The sequence below is a fragment of the Cydia amplana genome, chromosome 4 (assembly GCF_948474715.1).
Source record: "Cydia amplana chromosome 4, ilCydAmpl1.1, whole genome shotgun sequence".
Classification (NCBI taxonomy): domain Eukaryota; kingdom Metazoa; phylum Arthropoda; class Insecta; order Lepidoptera; family Tortricidae; genus Cydia; species Cydia amplana.
The window spans coordinates 8,985,659-9,006,403 of NC_086072.1; the positions used below are offsets into that span (position 1 = coordinate 8,985,659).

General features: G+C 34.4%; 1 protein-coding gene across 1 annotated transcript in view; it reads right to left on the bottom strand.

Moving 5' to 3' along the window:
* Nucleotides 1-2,111: 2,111 nt before the first annotated feature.
* LOC134663174 (uncharacterized) overlaps nt 2,112-20,745 on the bottom strand; it is a 41,671-nt gene continuing 23,037 nt past the window's right edge. Inside the window, exons 2-5 of the mRNA XM_063519537.1 lie at nt 9,397-9,622; nt 3,192-6,080; nt 2,813-2,930; nt 2,112-2,479 (exon numbers count right to left, since the gene is read on the bottom strand). Of these exons, the coding sequence (XP_063375607.1) occupies nt 2,416-2,479; nt 2,813-2,930; nt 3,192-6,080; nt 9,397-9,574 (3,249 nt within the window). The 5' untranslated portion in view covers nt 9,575-9,622 and the 3' untranslated portion in view covers nt 2,112-2,415. The remainder of the gene's footprint in view (nt 2,480-2,812; nt 2,931-3,191; nt 6,081-9,396; nt 9,623-20,745) is intronic.

Consider the following 20,745-nt stretch of genomic DNA (forward strand, 5'->3'; position numbering starts at 1 on the left):
GCAACGTTTCGCAAAATACCTGGTTTGACTTTACTCTACGGCCACTATCGTGGTCTGGCGAAGATTTTAGTTAGTAAATGGTGCATTATAAAATCGTCTAACTTATTTCATGTTGAATTTATTCCATGATTAGCCCTTTAGACCTCCTTTCGATAGTCAAGTCGGGTTAAGAGCCAGGTTGGTCTAAGCTGATATGTGGTAGTTTAAACTGGCAAATGTTGACACCCAGTCGTCAGGAGACGGCACATTTAGTCAAGAAAAATTTAGAAGTATATGATGCACCAGCACTAGTTCATCGAAACCACAGGATAGGCATAAAGTTTCAGCAATATTACTTTGGCTGGCTATTTTGCAATAGCCTGCGCAATGTAATTATACATTTTGCTTCAAACAGGTACTTATGCGCAATTACGCTTGAAGAGCATAGTGCGGTGGTGTTTTACTATTAATAGTTACAAGTGTTACAACCAGTTTTACTAGAGCTCTCCTTAAAGCTTCAAACTGTATCTGAATTACAATAAGGGTGTGGATAGGTATATACTTATTTGAACAATTGACATTTTAACAATTTAATTGGACGGAGCTAATCGGTGTTTTGTGTAAAAACTGTAAATAAAACAAATCGTTACCTACAGATTTATTAAACCTACGTTTAAAAGCACGTTGTATATGGATGGAAGCATCGTCGTATTAGGTTGATTTTTACACTAAGTTTGGCCTACATTTTTTCATAGATTATACATTTCATTTAAAAAATCTGATATCGTCATCAGTTTAGTCTCGTATCGTAGTTTATTCTCGTCTCGAAAAAAAACTTAATTTATTAATTAACAGGTCAAGTTATCGGTGTATTTTCTCGTAAATAAAAAACTAACTTTGTGTAGATAACTATCTAAATTCCAACTCCAATATTGTAGTAATAACATGTCAACATGAGTAGTTTAGAATTTGACTGTCACGTTTAATATGGTCAGCTGACGTGACTAAAATTTAGACGATATAATATGTAGTACCTCTTATACAAAATTCAGAAGTTAAGTGTCCTTAGTTTTCATTGTGCCTATATTTGCCAACTTTCATCTTAGTTTTTTTTTAATTAACCATTTCGCCGCCACGTCAGTGAGGTAATAAAGTGTCATCAACGCCAAGCCACAAATTGCTCGTAAACAACCCGTATAATAATATAATATATCAATTAGTGGCGTTTGGTGTGTGTAAATATAGACTTTATATCAAGTCAATGGCGGCGAAAAGGTTAAAGTCATTCATACATTTTACTAGAGTCAGACCAAGATGACTCTGTACGCACTTTTCAAATTTCTACGAAAATATGACATTTATTGTGACAGTTCCACACTTTGTCAGCTTACATGGAATCTATGATAGAGTGAGGCTACGAATGAAATGTACTTTGCACAATAAAAACTTATATTATAAGTCTGTTATAGTTGTGAGATTATGTCTAACTTTGGTAGTATTTAAGGTGCCTACTCAAATTAAAAAGATCAGTCTATAATAAGAAATATCGAGTACATGTCACGTTAGTAGGTAGGTATACATTATTTAAAATACAAAGGCTCCTGATAGATACAAAGCAAATCAACGAACATCCACGAATCATAAATCATAGTGCTCTTGGCATAGATACACTAAACGCCCATTATCTATCACAACAGCTACAAATTCATTCTTACTATCATGGTTAGGTTTCAACGAGATCTAGCTTGCCTAACAAAACAATATAACGAAAAAATTACATATACAAATTACGAAATTCTCTAGTAGTTTTTCATAAACGATACACATAAATACAGTCTTATTGTAGGTCTTCGGCTTATTTAGCCCTATAACAATACTTTGCATTAATGCTGTATGAATTCAACATTATTTACAATCAACATTCCGTAACATGTATAATATAAAATGATAATTATAAAATCTATTTACTAAACTATGCATATCTACATAAAAGCTTACACGGACATCATACACATCGCAGTTATACTTAATACGTGTTTCGTTGGAAAGTAGAAACTGATTTTTTTAACGTTTAACAAGAGACTTATAGATTAAGTAAATATAGGTTTAAACATAATAAATAACTATATAGTACATATAGTATAGCGACTACGTCGCAAAAGTAGATTCAACTCTGTATGAAAACAGTCATTGATAATATTACAGTACAATGATTGTTATAGTTGTTATAACATTTAGCGTCTTGTGTACAATACTATGCGTTGAACGCAATTATTATAAAATACATTCTTCTGAATACTATTTGAATGTTATTGCAGAAAACTGTATTTCTACGTGACTCCAGTTAGTTGTTATAAAAAAAAAGTATTGCACACTATTAATCAAAATTTCTACAAACTTTGTTTTTATCGCGGTTCTAATTCATCTGCCAAATATTCACTCCTTTAGATTGTCGCAGCGGAAATTACCCAGAGGTTCCACAGATCTTGACCTAGGTGCTCTGAAAAAAATTTCAAACCATAAATTAGTTTTTTTGTAAACCTTTCTTCAACTCTTGTCAGGTTAAAATGTTGATTTGAAAAACGGAATACATGGTAGATAACATTGTTTATGGTTCGCGCTCTTAACTTTTACAATGCAGCTCTTGTTCTTAACTTTTACAGCCGTTTATCTACGAGTATAATTTGTCATTCATATTGATACAAAGCACGATACGTAAGCGGGCCTTTAAAACAAAACGGCTTTTAAAATGAAATAGCGCCACATTTAAGTTTTTTGATGAACATATGACGTACGAATATATATTCTCAAAAAGATCAAAATTCATCATTACCTTCTTCTTGAAAGCGTCAGTTCAATTTTTCCTTCTTTAACTTGTTTGAAAAGCGATATGGCCCCTGCATGGCTCAGTCCACGGGTTGGCACATTATTGACTGACAAGATCTCGTCACCTGTAATGCAAAAATATGAGCACTTTAAAGTATCGAGTAGAAATTTCGTGGCAGATGGATGAGCTTATAGGAATCTCTACAAACAGTATGGTTCGTAAACGTCATTAACTCTATAGTGATCTACTTATAATTTTAACGAATAGGTTCCAAGTATAAGAAAATAGTTTCGTAAAACTAATCAAACATTTTCTATGTATGTATATAGTACTAAACAAAAGTTTAATATTTGTTATGTTATGTTATTATTGTCACTATAATTACCTTCAAAGATAGTCCCCTTATCAGCAGCTTGTCCGTTAGGAAAGACAGTTTTCACGAAAATTCCCATTTGTCCTTTCGGGGAATCGGTCCCTCCAACAATACTAAATCCTAAACTTTTATGACCATGTCCTTTCCAGAATTCTGCGATGTGCAAAGAATTGTTCGAATAAATACCACTTTGGTGTCCCTCATTCTGCATTAATGCGTGTTCTTGCTGTCGAGACACATGACCATGGCTTGGAGAGCAGCGTTGGGAACCAACCCTATTGAAAAACCGGCTTCTGTTACTACTTCTCAGAAGTTGCTCAGGAATGCTTTCAAATGATCGGTTTTGGTATAATCTTGGGACATGTTTTATGTAATGGGGTGACTTTTCCTTTATCTCATTTGTTGTGTTCTCATTACTTGTTGAATACTGCTCGACCATAGGAGGTGGCCTTGAATTGTGAAGAGAAATAGGTCTATAATTATTTGAATGTCTGTTTCTTGGTGTTGGTGAAGATCTCATTGATATTTCGATATTTGTAATATTTTGCAGTGTGGCTGATGGTGCCGGATAAGCCCTCTCTAATAATTTTTCGTCATCACTCTTTTGATTTAGTTGAATTGAAGGACTATTGTTTCGTCGTCGCGTACTATGCTGGAAATTATTGGTAGTGCTATTGGTACCACTTCCATAATTACTATAAAATTGGTTTTCACTAGGAAAATGAGTTTCAATCGTTATTTGATTTGAAGCCGTGGGTTTATGAACGGTTTCCGAAATTATATCAGGTGGAACGTTAGATGTCGAAGGCGCTATCACATTTTGATCGCTAGTATGTCTGTTTATTATCCGACTTAATGTTACTGGAGTAATTTCATCATGGGCCATAACAAGATCAACTTGGTATTTTTGTGCTCCTTCTTGGCAATTTGCTTCAGTTGAACACGAGTTAACAATATGCTGTACTTCTTTTAGTGATGATAGACCTCTTAGAACTTTTCCATTCACATTAACTATTTCATCACCGATCCGCAGTCTTCCATCCCTATGCGCTATGCCGTCAAAATCTAGTTTTACCACAATATAACGTACCTCAAAATTAGAGCCACTGCTATCGAAGTCTACTCTGTGTTGCGTTAAATAAACTCCGAGACTTTCATCTAATCTTGACTTTATTAATCTTAACTTTCTGAATCGCTTTGTACATGGTCCCCGTCCAAAAATATCAGTTTCTGGTACAGGAATACTGGGGCCTTCATTGTCCACTGGTGGTATTACAGTACTGAGATTGGGGTTAGAGGAATGTTCTACTGGCAATAATTGGGAATGAAGTAATTTAATTTTTCGTGTTTCCACACGTTCGTCAAGTGTGATAGTTTTATAAACAAAAGGTATTTTTTTGTTTAATGTCTTTTTTGGCAGCGGCGGTGGTTTAGCATCATTATAATCTAGAACTTGTAATGGGTTATTGGGATACTTATGAAACTGTTCCCTGTTATTGTTTACATATTCATAAGGTATGCTATTTTCTATTGGAAATAAAGCACATGGTGTAGAACTCCGTCTAGCAGGAACATGTACTCTGCTCACGTTAATTTTATGGTTTAAGCTCAATTGTCTCGAAAAATTACCGTGAGTTACATCTCCAGTAGTATCAATTGGTTCTGCTCGCACAGTACCTGGCGATATATGACTCGAGTATCCTGGCGGTGAGTGGTTGCTATGTTCATCTGTAGGACGTCCATCGCTGTCATAGCCAGACTCATTTGAACTAACATAGTTGCTTAGTCGATGAGTCTGAAGAATCTCAGTACTTTCTGGCCCGAGATGTATACTTTGAGACGATGTCATAAGTTCAGTTTTTATGTCCCTGACGGACCCTAAATACGGACCATATTCATATACAGGTAAACTGTTTCGATTTCTCGGTATGAGCATTGGATCGTAATCTAAAGGCGGCCTATGCGATATCATTGACGAACGTCGGTGAACGTCTTCGAGTCGCCGTGCGGGGTACGTGCCATCGATTTCATTGATACTTCTCATAGAACTTCTATTGAAATCAGAGTATTCATTTCTTAAGGCAGCATTAAGCAACATGTCTTCATGAACCGATATACTATCGTTGCTTTGATATCGTTCCTCGGAGCGAGAATTTGAAAGAAATAGCCTGTCTTTGCGAAATTTTGGTGATTTTCTATCTATTCTTTCGGAGTAACTTTGCCTTATGCTGCTCGTTCGTTGTTGTGATGCCATACTGTTTTCTTCGGGTAAAACCGATAATTTAGACCTTAAAAAGGCGTACGGAAAGTTTGGTTTTTTACACATACCATTACTTTGCCCTTCAAGATTAGGGATATTATCACAACTAATGGCCTTTGATGAATTCACTAACGCATCTTCAGTTAAAATATTATTGTTCTTTGAAGGAGACTTTTTAATATCATTATCAGCGTTCTGTAAATCAATATCATCAGATGGATCATCAGCCTTAACATACGTAGATAGATGTGAAGTTGAACAGCTTCGATAAAGCGTAGGTCCACTTGCCACCGGATAACTGTTTTCTGATGTTTTATGGATATTTAGTGTTTGGGACCTAGATGAGTTTAACATTCCCGTTGAACCCATTCTATGGAAGAAAGATTTGAATGGGCTAGGCGATCGGTCTCGGGATCCGCTTCTAATGGAATCAGTGTCGTTATCCCTTTTCAAGGAAGTAGTTTCAGAACTGCTTCGTTCCATTTTCCATTGCTGCTTTTTCTTGAACTGGCCAGATATGCTTCTCGGGGAGTCCTCATTAAAGCTTTCATTACTAGGTTGTTCTTGTGAAGCTTCTTTTGCGTCAGGTTTTCTCAGCATGTCAAGCTTTTTTCCCATACGACGACCCCACGTTGCGAACACTGGAAAGTAAATAAAATATAAATTAATATTCATTAGACATTAAAAACATATTCTGGTATGTAACAAAATGTCACAGTCGGATCACCAGTCGTTGAGGATCGACTTTATAAAGATCTGTCAGATTACTTATCATAGTTTCTCGTCTGTAGGATATCTTGCAAGTCTTGCAACCTATATCTAGTATTTGACGTATTTAACGAAATCTCAACCAAATAGTCACAACTTTTATTGATGCATAATTATGTACCTACTTTACTTAGAAACTTATCAAGCGTATGTATGTACGTAATATGTGTATGTATGTAAATTTCTTTGGCATGCCTTACAGCCCAAACGGCCGGTTATTGACATAATGAGGTGTGGTTGAATTCGTCAGAATTATGGTAGTGACATAGGTTAAGATATTCATTTTTAAAATGGCGCACGCAAATAAAATGCGGGGTTGTTTTTGTTTTCGTACCATTGAAATATGGGTATCAAATGAAAAAAAAAAACATTTCAAAAGATAAGTCCACAAATAAAACTAAAAAAGTCTGTTTCATTATTTTTAAGTAGTCGGGCTTTTTGTTTTTATCTTCTATCTATCTATATATATAAATGCAAGTGTCCTGACTGACTGACTGACTGACTGACTGACTGACTGATTCATCAACGCAGAGCCGAAACTACAAAAACTAGAAAGTTGAAATTTGCACACTAGGTTGCATTTGTAAAGTGTACAAGAGATAAGAAGCGATTTTGAAAAATTCAACCCCTAAGGGGGTTAAAAAGGGGATGAAAGGTTGTATAGGGTTCAAGTTTTAGTTTAAGCTACGAATTTGAAACTTTGTGAAAATGTATTATATTAAAAAACAAGAAAATTAATTTCAGCGTTTTCGAAAATTCATCCCGCAAGGTGGTGAAAAAGGGGTTGAAAGTTTGTATGGAGATCAAATATTTTTGAGGTTGTGTGACTTTAAACTTTGTATATGGCATTTTATAAGACAAGAAAAGTAATTTCAGCGTTTTTGAAAATTCATCCCCTAACAGGGTTAAAAAGGGGTTGAAAGTTTGAATCCATTACAAATGCTTTGAAACTTCTTAGAAAGACATAATAGCCGATTACAAAAAAAAGTAATTGCGACGTTTTAGGAAATTCAACCCCTAAGGGGGTAAGAAAGGGGATGAAACTTTGTCTTGGGGTCCAAATTTTATTTTAAGCTAGGACCTTGAAACTTTGCAAAAAGGTATTAAATTAAAAAACAAGAAAACTAATTTCAGCGTTTTTAAAAATTCATCCCCCGAGGTGGTGAAAAAGGGGTTGAAAGTTTGTACGGAGATCAAATATTATTGAGAGTGCGGGACTTGAGTCTTTGTATAAAGCCATATTATTAAAACGCAAGAAAAGTAATTTCAGTGTTTTTAAAAATTCATCCCTTAAAAGGGTTAAAAAGGGGATGAAAAGTTGTATGGGGTTCAAGATTTATTTTAAGCTAGGAATTTGAAACTTTGTAAAAATGTATTAAAAAATAAGAAAACTAATTTCAGCGTTTTCGAAAATACATCCCACAAGGTGGTGAAAAAGGGGTTGAAAGTTTGTATGGAGATCAAATATTTTTGTGAGTGTGTGACTTTAAACTTTGTATATGGGTATATAATTATAAGACAGGAAAAGTAATTTCAGCGTTTTTGAAAATTCATCCCCTAACAAGGTTAAAAAGGGGTTGAAAGTTTGAATCCACTACAAATGCTTTGAAACTTCTTAGAAAGGCATAATAGCCGATTGCAAAAAAAGGAATTGCGACGTTTTAGGAAATTCAACCCCTGAGGGGGTAAAAAAGGGGATGAAACTTTGTCTTGGGTGTAAATTTTATTTTAAGATAGGACCTTGAAACTTCGCAAAAAGGTATTAAATTAAAAAACAACAAAACAAATTTCAGTGTTTTTAAAAATTCATCCCCCGAGGTGGTGAAAAAGGGGTTGAAAGTTTGTACGGAGATCAAATATTTTTTAGAGTGCGGGACTTGAATCTTTATATAAAGCCATATTATTAAATCTCAAGAAAAGTAATTTCAGCGTTTTCAAAAATTCATCCCTTAAAAGGGTTAAAAAGGGGTTGAAAGTTGAAAGATTGTATAGGGTTTAAATTTTATTTTAAGCTACGAATTTGTATCTTCGTAAAAAGTTATTTCATTAAAAGAGAAGAAAACTAATGTTAGCGTTTTTCAAAATTCAACATTTAAGGTGGTGAAAAAGGGGTTGAAAATTTGTATAGAGGTCAATATTTTTTGTAAGTACGGGACTTGAATCTTTGTATAATGACATATTATTAGAATACGAGAAAAGTAATTTCAGCGTTTTTAAAAATTCATACCCTATAAGGGTCCAAAAGGGGTTGAAAGTTTGTATAGGGTTCAAATTTTATTTAAAGCTAGAAACTTGAAACTTCGTAAAAAGGTATTTTATTAAAAAACAAAAAAACCTATTCAGCGTTTTTAAAAATTCATCCCCCGAGGAGGTGAAAAAGGGGTTGAAAGTTTGTATGGAGATCAAATATTTTTGAGAGTGCGAGACTTAAATCTCTGTACAACGCCATAGTATTAGAACACAAGAAAACTTATTTCAGCGTTTTTAAAAATTCATCCCATAACAGGGTTAAAAAGGGGTTGAAAGATTGTATAGGTTATAATTTTATTTAAAGCTAGGAACTTGTAGCTTCGTAAAAAGGTATTTTATTAAGAGAAAAGAAAACTAATTTCAGAGTCTTTGATAATTCATCCCCCGAGGTGGTGAATGGGGTCGAAAATTTGTATGGAACCCAAATATTTATTAGAGTGCGGGACTTGAATCGTTGTATAAAGGCATATTATTACAATACAAGAAAAGTAATTTCAGCGTTTTTAAGAATTCATCCCCTAAAAGTTTAAACAGGGGTTGAGAGTTGGTAGAGGGTTCAAATTTTATTTAAAGCTAGGAACTTCAAACTTCGTAAATAGGTAGTTAGGTAGTAGGTTTTATTAAATAGTGGACTTGAAAATCTTCTGGGGGTTGAGAGAGATTATATCGAGATTATCGAGAACAATTTTATTCAGTTAGGGGCTCGAAACTTTGTAGCCAGGTTGTGAAATACAAATCTCATGCGTTGTATAATAATTAACAAATGATTAACCGTCCCTACTGCTATCTTTTGCTGCATAATGTTCTAAGCTAATGTAGAATTTATAACCACCAATATACAAATCCACGCGTACGAAGTCGCGGGCAACAGCTAGTACCTAATAATTGACTTGTCTACCGACAAGTTGGGTCTATTTCAGTATAGATGATATGACGCACCTTTCTTCATTTCCCTAACGTCGTCCTCCATGACCATAGCTGGTAGTGCCGTGACTAGGGTGAAGTCGTGCGGGCGGGGTCCGGCGCCAGCGGCGTCTCGGCACGGAGACGGCGCCGGCGTCGCTGCGGCTCGCGGCCCGGTCACTTCCCTGCGCTTCGGCCCTCGGAAGAGGCGCATGATGACCGTTCACGAGTACATCGCGTCGCACCGCACGCGCTCACTGCTCTGGAAAAAAGACGGTGTCTTTTAATTTGTTGTTAAAAAATTGGTTTATTCTCAATACAACTTGAGACTCCGGTGCCGTTATAAGATGTAATCGTCTTTCGATAGATGTCGATTTATGCCACACCAAATGCGAGTATACATTAGGGAAGGAACGGAAAGACTTGCGAGGTGTGGAGTGCAAGGCTTCCGTAGCTCAATTGTTTAAGAGCAATGCACGGATTGCAGAGGTTCCTGACGGAAGCATATTTTTTTTTCTTTTAATATAAAAAAAATATGTTAAAGCTTTGGAGCACTCTGAAATCAGGCAGGCGGTCGCTTGAACTAAACTGTTATCGTTAAAACGTAGGCTATTTTTAGTATGGGGAATTTCTAAGTTTACTACTGAGTAGCGTTGATTAGTCTGTCAAGTCTGAATGAGTTTCTCTGAGAACCCTTAAATTGATAAACTCGGTTGTTATTAACAGTGATATTTAAAAAAAATCCCTAAAAGTCAAGTTGCCTACTCATTCCACAAATTCTCAACTATATTGATAGTTCAGGTTTCCCTTCACGGCAAAAAAACTGGTACATACCTACGCAAATTAATCATACCTAATAAGTCTAATAACGCCGTCCAATACACACACAGGTAAATGATTAGGAGACATATATTTCAATGAAATCTTAAATCTCGACTATTACAATTCTCTTTTGAATTAACAAACTGAGCATTTTGATTGCGTTGTTCTACAATGATTATAAGATGTTTATAAGTAATCGTAACTTGTTTAACCGCAGGACATGGATTTTATGTATCCGTTCTCACCGGTAGCTGTTTCTCATTACTTGATTACAATGATTACTAGATAGTTGTAGTTGGACTCACGCATAGCTTGAATCAACTGAATAGGGACGTATTTACCTTTTAAACCTTATTAGTCGGCTGTTCTAAAAAATATAGCCTCTAGTTTTTTTTTTAATCTATACCTACTTATAATTTTTAGGTGATTTTTATTTCTACTGAGAATCACAAGTGTTTTTTAGGTTAGTACTAGGGAAAGTAGGGAAATATACAGATTGAACGATATATTTCAGTAAATGATGTTTGCGTGTTACTTAGTATAGATAGGTCAAGCTATACGTAGGTATTATATTTTTTGCTTTTATTCTTATTTTTTTCGGTTTATTATGTATGTGTCTTTGGCACGCTATATATTTGAAACCGCTTGTATAGCATGTAATATATAAAATTTACACATATCTGAGCGTTTTCCAAAAAAAGTGTACATGTCATTCATGTCTTCAAAATATTGACTTCTTGGGCTCATTTTACTCAGAATCATTTGTACATTCACGCCTCATACATGAAAAAATGTGTCCCAAAATTTTGTATGAAAAAAATTTTTCTAGTGCGTCACGTTCATACAAATAAAAAAAAAATCATACAAGAATGTGACGATCAGGAAAGTAAATTTTTGGACACATTTTTTTATGTATGAGGCGTGAATGTACAAATGATTCTGAGTAAAATGAGCCCAAGAAGTCAATATTTTGAAGACATGAATGAAATGTACACTTTTTTTTGGAAAACGCTCATCTGATCAGCATTCGCTTTATATTAATTGTTTTATTTGTCTTTTATAATCCTCTTTTGTTTTATTAGTCCTTTATACTAACATAACAAAATATAAATAATGTAACTAATAATATTAGCGAAAGTCTCTTTCTAATCAAAGGAATGGAAAAGAGACTTCCGCTAATATTATTAGTTACAAGTTGTTATGCAATCGGCCCCTGACTATGTTTCTAGAAACTTGGTAAAGTATCATCCAGGATTAAATTAGCCTTAAGGTTTTATTATATACTGAATGAACAGGTCCAAGTGACTCATCTTAATGAGGCCCCGTAGTAATATAGCGGTCGGTAAGCGCCGGAAATCCATGAGACCCGCCACGCTCATACTATGCCAGATTATATACCTGTTACGGCAGACATGCCACTTATAAACTATCGAGACGGATGTATTGTACAGTCATCAACAGATATATCGGAGCGGCCGAGGTGGTCAAAAATATCTGAACACGCACTCTAAACCCTTGACAATAGAGACGTGTTCAGATATTTTTGCGACTGTACATGCATCACTACACCTTATAAAACAAAGTCCGCCGCCGCGCGCCGCGTCCGTCTATCTGTATGTTTGCGATAAACTCAAAAACTACTAAACGGGTTTTCATGCAGTTTTCACCTACCAATATAGTGATTATTGAGGAAGGTTTAGGTGTATACTATTTTAAGGTTTTGTGTAACCTGTGTTAAGCGTTACGATTAAATTCAAAATTGATGGGGAAAATTAAGTTTCTCTGGGAAAATGTAAACGTACATTGTTGCGAGTGGCGAATCTGCTAGAAATAATCGGTGATATTATACAGTAGCCGTCCACAACCTGTTCTGACAACTATTCCTCAGACCAGTCCAAGGTCTTATAATTAGGAGATAAATATAGCGTGGATAAATATCAATTACGTAAACCAGTGGTGGGCAAACTTTTTTCAAGGGGGGCCAGAAAATTACAAAAAATCCGTGGAGGGCCGAAACTGCAGAAAAAATACATTTTGATTTGAAACAGCGACGTCGCGAGCCATAGGTACCTATACTAATTATTTCGAAGGACCGGCAGCGGGACGGATAAAATTCTTGCGCGGACCGGAGCTGGCCCGCGGGCCGTACTTTGCCCACCACTGACGTAAACGTTAAGAGAGAACTTTGTTGGTTTTTATGTCGCTCTGCCATATTTGATCTGAGGAGCAAATTACTGTAGGTAGGTATAAATATTTAGAACCCAGAATTGGCAACCCCATAATAATGCTAAGGTACACTTACCTTCCCCCTTATTAATCCCTTGGGAGTATTGTCCTATTGTTTATTTCAGGATATAAACAATTTAAATACAAATTTAATTAGGAAAATCAGTTCAGCCTGTGGGGCATAATAAGTGCAATCAGACTATTGGGTGAATTGCAAAAAAAACTTATTTAAGGAGCTGTAATTAGTCTTAAGTTGACTCCATTGTGTTACGACAATTACGCAATTTCTATTTAAGTTACAAGCATGAAAGTGTGTTGTCGTATGCTATAAACTCAAATGTGTATAAATTAAGTACAATACAATACAATTTATGTGATCGAATTTAAACTGTTGTGAGACATACTAACATTGAATAATTTTACGGTTTTAAGTCACTCGCACTGTTAGTGCTTGAGAAAGGAGACCTAGGCTCTCCGAAACATGTCGCGCGAGTGATTTAAAACAAGTGAGTCTAAACCGTAAAATTATTCAACAATTTACGTGGTTAATTTTCATAACAAAATGGAATAACACCTACTATGTACATGACAATAAAATATTGAATAAATTGAAATAACTTAAGATTGCTTAAGACGAATCTACTATGCTTAGCTACGTACAATTTTTTTGCAATTCACTCAATTATCGCTATTATTATCTTTATATTGTTACACGAATATTAGTGAATGCAAATTACTGATTCCCATACTCGTAAAAATATCATCAAGTGTATCAAGGAGCTTGTCTGCTTATCGAAGTAATCGTAGGCGATTGCAATACGATCAGGGCCTATTAGTTTCTCAGTTATTATTTAGCGCAGCCCATAGATTACCTCCCAATAGATTACATACCCCGCAACGGAGCTAGCAAAACCGTAGCATATGACAGTTTTGTGTCAGGGTTGGCGATTATGATGAACCATTTTGCTTTAACTTTATTGTATGTAAGATTAATAAAATTGATCGAGAACCTTGTTGATCCTCTTCCGATATAACCCGGTTTAATTTACTGTCAAATAATATAAATTAACAGGTCAATGTCAATATTAGATGCGTTTCAATGTATCTGTTATTTTGTTTATAAAATCAGGTTTTTTTTTCGCATATATTTCAAATATTAAAATGGAATTTTCATTGCTTGAAAATATTGGTGTGTTTGAAAACAAAGAAAAAATATTTTTTGTACTTTAGTTTATGCGTAGTTGTGATAACCTTGACGTACAACTGCTACAGATTTGCTAGCTCGGTTGCGAGGTATGTAGATTACATTTTAAAACAATATCTGGACACCGAGCTTTTTTGTAAAAAATAGAACTTAGAATAAGCATTTTTTTATTGAGATTTTCTTCATTAAATATTAAATGCATTTTAATTTCAAACCCCTTCCCGTCCCAAGTTATTTTTTCTTGATATTTTGGCCACATTTTATACACGCGCGGAATAATAAACGCTGATTATAATAATAATATGCGGCTCACGGCGTTAATTACATATTTAATAAATGAAAATGTACTGATAATTATTAAGCGCCTCTTTGGGTTAATCCTGTTCACGTGTCCTGAAAGTCTTGAATCACCCTGTGTGCTCCATCTAGAGATAAGTAGTGATCTGGGTATTTAGCGCAGCTGCAGCATAGCCTTCCGACCGTTCAATCTAATTTTAATGGCCGCCAGTTACGTAGGGATACTCGTAGGAAACATTAATGAATTAAGCGCGATTTGATTAATACCTGCCTCAGTCCTGGACAGGTGCTCAGGGTAAAGTGATCTGGGGTAATTCAGAAAATTTCATAGTTTCGAAAATACATTTCACAAATGCCTTAACCCTTTAGCAGGTTAAGGGATATATATTTCCCACATACGGTACTTCAAACAAGTTCTATTTTCGACGAGTAAGACTGACATTTAATTGTCATTTTTGAAATGTCAGCCTACGTTTTGCATGATGTTTTGAAAATAATCTTATATCATTTTCTTACAGCCGTTTCGTGAAGTGACGCATTTCAACTATACCACACAATGTATTATGTGTACTACTTGTAAATTTATGTAAATTTTGAATATTCTTACGTTAATTTTGCTAACCGAACCTAACCTAACCGAAACAATTTTTTTACAAAAATGGTATTAGTTTATCGGAAAGATTAAATATACCTATTTATTTTAAAAAATCTATATGGACTGTATCTTAGTTTTTTGTCCAGATTAAAGCGATGAAATCAATTATCTACTCCAAAAATACTTCGGCATTGGAATAACCCCAAACTCCCTTACTAAATTAGGGTAAGAAATGTGCAAAGACGGAAATTAATGTAGTGCGATTTATCAGCGCGAACGGTTATAATGATTCACGGTAGCGACCACGGATAAGCGCTGGACTTGTTCGGTCGCAAAATTATTTTCTAGTTTTTAGTCGTATAAAAATGTGACTATGTATTATATAGTTTTAGCATGTTAAGTGATACATAAAAAAGGGACCACGAAAAAGGGCTTTTTATATACCTAATTTAAATTTTTAAATTTTATCTATACGTCTTAAAACCTACATAACATATCATGTTTTACAGAAGTGATGAAACGAATGAGTTGATTTTTATGAGATAATTGATTTTTATAAGCAGGGTAAAGTTTATAGGTTTCCTTAACCGACTGCCAAGAGGAAACGGTTCTAACCATGGTATAATAATATACTCCGCCTGGTACTCTATTCCGAGATTCGCGAATGACCTAACTGGCACTTGCCTACGTCATAATGCTGTTTACAGGTTCTCAAACTTTAAAATGTGGGAGAATTTTAACCAACAGTGAAAATTATTTTAACGGCATTAATTTTAAGTTATTCATGTAGAAACATAGTAAAATAAAACAAATCTATACTGCACTTTTCACTCCTACTCTTACAGTTCCGAATAGAGCAGCCAACCATTTTCGTGACAAAACATTAATTACGAAGCTTACGACGTGAAAAGTTTGGAAAACACTGCGACTGCTGACACTGAGCGAGAAGGGAATAACAATTAACACGCGTTCGACAAGGACGGTCGGCAGGGACAAAATGGCGGATTGTCAAATGTGAAAGCGCTATCCTGTGTTGCCAGTAGTGTAAACAGAATTACCCGAACGTCTGAAATTTCTTTCGTGAATCGGAAGATATTGCTAATGAATAATTAAAAATGACGTGTTATTGTAAAATTTAAGATAAAATACATATAAATGAAAATTATTAAATTATAAAGAAATAAATTAACTTATTATCCATAGATATAATGTACCCATGTAACATGTTATGTTGAAATAAAGTGGCAATGTTATTGTGACGTAGACAAGTGACACTCTGGGAAGAGAAGACCATGTTTTATTAGACCATGGTTCTAACATAAAAAGTATTATTCCATAAACTAAAACAAAGTGATAATCTGATAATTTAGTGCAACAAAATTTCTGATACCTACGCTATATTTTCATATTTTTTTCAAAATTTGACAAGTTTAAGTAGAGCTTTGGAAAAATTTGTTAAAAGATGCGCTAAAATAATGTTGTATTTCGTTACAACACAAGTTTCGAACCAAGTATATAATAAATAAAGTACATTCAGAGTTGTGTATCGGTATTTGTCCCAATGGAGCATCACTTTGTACGTAAGGCACGCACGTATTGATACCGTTATGAGAATATTAATAATCAGATATAACTCGCGGTGTACTTGCGTGTACAGAAAAATAAGCGTGGAACTAACTCGCACCGAGTCTTATTTCTAACAGATTTTTATATCTAAGTATTTACATCGTTTTTAGGGTTCCGTAGCCAAATGGCAAAAAACGGAGCCCTTATAGATTCGTCATGTCTGTCTGTCTGTCTGTCTGTCTGTCCGTCTGTCCGTCTGTCCGTCTGTCTGTCCGTCCGTATGTCACAGCCACTTTTCTCCGAAACTATAAAAACTATACTGTTGAAACTTGGTAAGTAGATGTATTCTGTGAACCGCATTAAGATTTTCACACAAAAATAGAAAAAAAAAAAACAATAAATTTTTGGGGTTCCCCATACTTCGAACTGAAACTCAAGAATTTTTTTTTCATCAAACCCATACGTGTGGGGTATCTATGGATAGGTCTTCAAAAATGATATTGAGGTTTCTAATATCATTTTTTTCTAAACTGAATAGTTTGCGCGAGAGACACTTCCAAAGTGGTAAAATGTGTGCCCCCCCCCCCTGTAACTTCTAAAATAAGAGAATGATAATACTAAAAAAAATATATGATTTACATTACCATGTAAACTTCCACCGAAAATTGGTTTGAACGAGATCTAGTAAGTAGTTTTTTTTTATACGTCATAAATCGCCTAAATACGGAACCCTTCATGGGCGAGTCCGACTCGCACTTGGCCACTTTTTATTGCGTATATTTAACACGCAAAACCTTTGCCAGATTTTTAATGCGACTATTCATAGCAACGAATCGATTGACAGTACACTCACCGTCACCAATATCGGCTTGGTAATTTTCACGTTCACGACACAATCTTACCTATTGCTTTTCAATTTTGTACCAAGTGTTCTAACATTAATTTACCAAGCGAAACGCTTAAATTAATATTTGCAAGCATCAATTATGGCATCTATTTATAATTTTTCCATTATTTTTTATAGTATTTTCTTATGTTTTACGTCGTTGTCAACAGTTACAGTAGAAGTTTTAAGCACGCGAATGTTTTATACAAACAAACAATAATTTATTTGCAAAAAAAGGCTAAATATTACATGTGTTAGTGTAAAATATTGTTTCACCTTTCCTGACTGTTTTAAACAGTATGCAAATGTTACAAGGTTTAATAGGACATAAGTTCTTATTATAATTTTATTATATTCTAAAATACTATAATCTATAATAACTAACAGCACCATATGCGAAATGGTAACATCAGTAAAATTAAGCTTTAATTCAGATGCATGAAACTGAGTAACCTAGTTTAAGAAATTATTGCTAAACATTACTTTGTATGATTCATAAAATCATTTACAGTATAAAAGCAGTAATCAAGGAGCCAATATGCGACGCTGCGTTTCGCATAAAACAACCGCGTTATTTAAGTAATTAATAATATTTATTTTGTCGGTTTCAATGTCAATTGAATGTCAGTTGAGTCCTTCTTTAATAAATTAGAAATCAAATGTAATGGCAAATAGGTAAGTATCTAATTAAGTATTTAATCAATTTTTCAGAGCCTTTGATAATCAATAGCCTTGTCACAGATATCAAGGTTTATTAGGCATGTGATTTGCTTAGTTACGCCGAACCATTGACCCTAAAAGCATCTACTTTTGTTGTACAAATGCTGAATAAATATTAATTAGGTTCTAATCGAGTGGTTTCATCGAAATGGAGTGGTCCTGGTCAGTAGGCGAGCGGCGTAAGTGGGGTATCCGCTCGACGTAACAGAGCGTGAACGTGTCTGCGCGTGGCGGGCTCTTGTGGATTTACGTTGCACCAGCAAACTTTAACACAATAGTTTAGCTTAGAAGCAATTCGCAATTTCGCAAATCCTTGTATTGTGGTACTTTTATTTCCTTGTTATTATAAATAAATAAAAGTAAAAATAACCTATTATGTAAAGTTGCAAAGACCACGTTCAAAAATTTTGCGAGACCTACTTATTGGCATTGTTAAGATGTTTTTATCGTCTTTAGTATGGTGATGATTACCGCGAAATTTTGAAGTTTGGAGCACCGTAAACCAGACGCCAGTAATGGATACAGAGACAATAATTTACGGTCTAGGCTGGTAACAGTCCCGTGCGTCATAAAATAACGCCGTGTCGAGCATTCAATTCGATTTTTTATTATTATTTAGTGTTTTCTGTCATAGTTTTTTTTTTGTTTTCCAAACTCAGCAGATGTGCCATAATTCATGATCTTTGACGAAATGTTTAATTTAGTAATTTTATTCATTGAACATTTAGTTAGAGTGCGTATTAAAATGCTAATTGCAATAATAACAATTTCTACGACTGGCTTAATAGCCCACAAATCAACTTAGCGAGATTATAAATTATTCAAGGGATAAGCTGTAAAAATAGATGCATGAATAAAATTTTAAGCAATAAAATTAAATAAATTAAGTGCTCTACGGTCGTGTATGCCCTGATCTGAACATTAACGACGCACTATAACGAAGTAACTTTTAATTACTAAAACCATTAAACATTTTTAAGAAGAATATATTTTTAGTGAAGGGCCGCACCACAACAAGTCTACAAGGGAGCTTCGTATATTTTAAATCTGAATTACACTATTAAGTTTATCAAGGCTGTTATTGTGTCTAATAAAATTCGTACTTTTATAAGGCAAACTTCATGAAACTCGGTGTATTTATGTAACTATGTCTGCCATCATATTTTTCCTTGGACTAACGATATGAAAACCAGCAAAGATTTGTCATTTGGATCTATAGCTTTTTCCAAGTTCCACGATCAATTTCAACAGGCCGAAATTTGAGTCACCAACAACTTCACAATAACACCCTATTGTATACTATAAGTATTTTTTGAAAATGCTGTGTTATGATCATAATTATACAGGGTGACATTTGAGTTGTGATCAGTAATATGGTTTTCTAACTCCATAAACAACGAGCAATTTAATACCCCTACTCTTGCTAAAATCAGACAAGATTTGTTTTACTTTTTGTCATTTATTTTACTTTTATAAGTGGATTTAGGATCTGACAACGGCTTATTAAGATATTTAAATTAGTAAATTGAATCGTCTCTTTGAATCGGAACTGTCATTGACATCAATTTTGTCATTTGTCCCAGTTAGAAATAAAATTTACTCAATTTTTCATTTGAAATATCTTACAAAGCTGTTTAAATACCACATTGCCACTTATAAACGTAAAATAAATGACAAAATATGAACAAAAAAATAAAAAAACCTTGACTGATTTTAATAAGAGTAGGGGCATTAAATTGCTCGTTGTTTATGGAGTTAGAAAAACATATTACTGATCACGACTTAAATGTCACCCTGTATTATGAGATTTATGATATCAAGGTGTTTAATTAAGTTTTTTAAAATAGGTGAAGGTATTAATTTCACAAAGCTCTTGTGTAAAACAACATAAGGACAGTTGGCCACATTTTTTTTAGAACGCGATAAAAAATAAGTAGGTAGGTATATAGGTACATGTAATTAATGAAATCTTTATTTCTTCATAAACTTTGATCAATTGATTTTCGAAAATGTTTTGTCTATTGAGATCGGCTTTAAAATTAAGGAAAAAAGGCTATCTTTGGGGTGTAAACATGAGCTGAGCTTAAACAATATTATTTAATAACATACATACATAGTACCTAGCCGTAGGTTGACTTAAATGTAGCCAGGCTGCATTCCAAACCATATTAGCACGTCGTGACGCAACGCAGTGTTCTATGAAAAAGCAAGTTTTGTGCACATTTGAAATAGTAGGTAAAGTGCAGATATTTTTTAATCGTTCCGTCGCGGTAACGCATCGTTACTGGTACCTACCTACCTGAGATTAGTGGTCGCTAATTGCATAATACGACGAATTCCTTGCGCGCGCTCAGCGCTGACGAACGCCACGAATCGTACTGCGTAAGGCAGGATAATAGTTTTAAATTATCCCTAGATTACTTCCCACTTAAGATTCCTAGTAACCGAGTGAAGATATGCCGCGTAGTTTTACTGACTATGTATGTTATCCATGTACTAAATAAGAACAGAGGAATAAACATGGTTATAGCTGGTCAACCAAATCTTGTCAGTAAAAATGGCGCGAAATTCAAATTTTCTATGGGACGATATCCCTTCTCGCCTACATTTTTCAAATTTGCCGCCTTTTTCTACTGTCAAGATCTGGTTGACCAAGTATAGCTTTAAAATAAATTTAAATAAATTAGCTATTGTCGTTTTATATACGTTTATTTTGCCGACTGTATTTCCGGTCTTTTGCACGCGTTTATTAACTTCTAATGAAAAGAAATAAATCTGTCTAAACTGATATTGATATTGATGTTTATATTATCTTAACTGTAGGTATGCAATTGTATTTGAAATAAATAATTTTAAATGAAAAGTAGAACAAGATAGCTACTCGGACAAAATGCTGATATTACATATTCGTAAGTCCTTATTACGTAAAATTTACCTTTACCTACAAAAAATTCACACCCATCTTGAATTAAATTGTCTTGTAAGTAGCAATAATACGAGTATAAAACATTGAATGAAAATTTAACTTAGGAGTTTTAGGCATCTTACACTTCTTACACCACACCATAT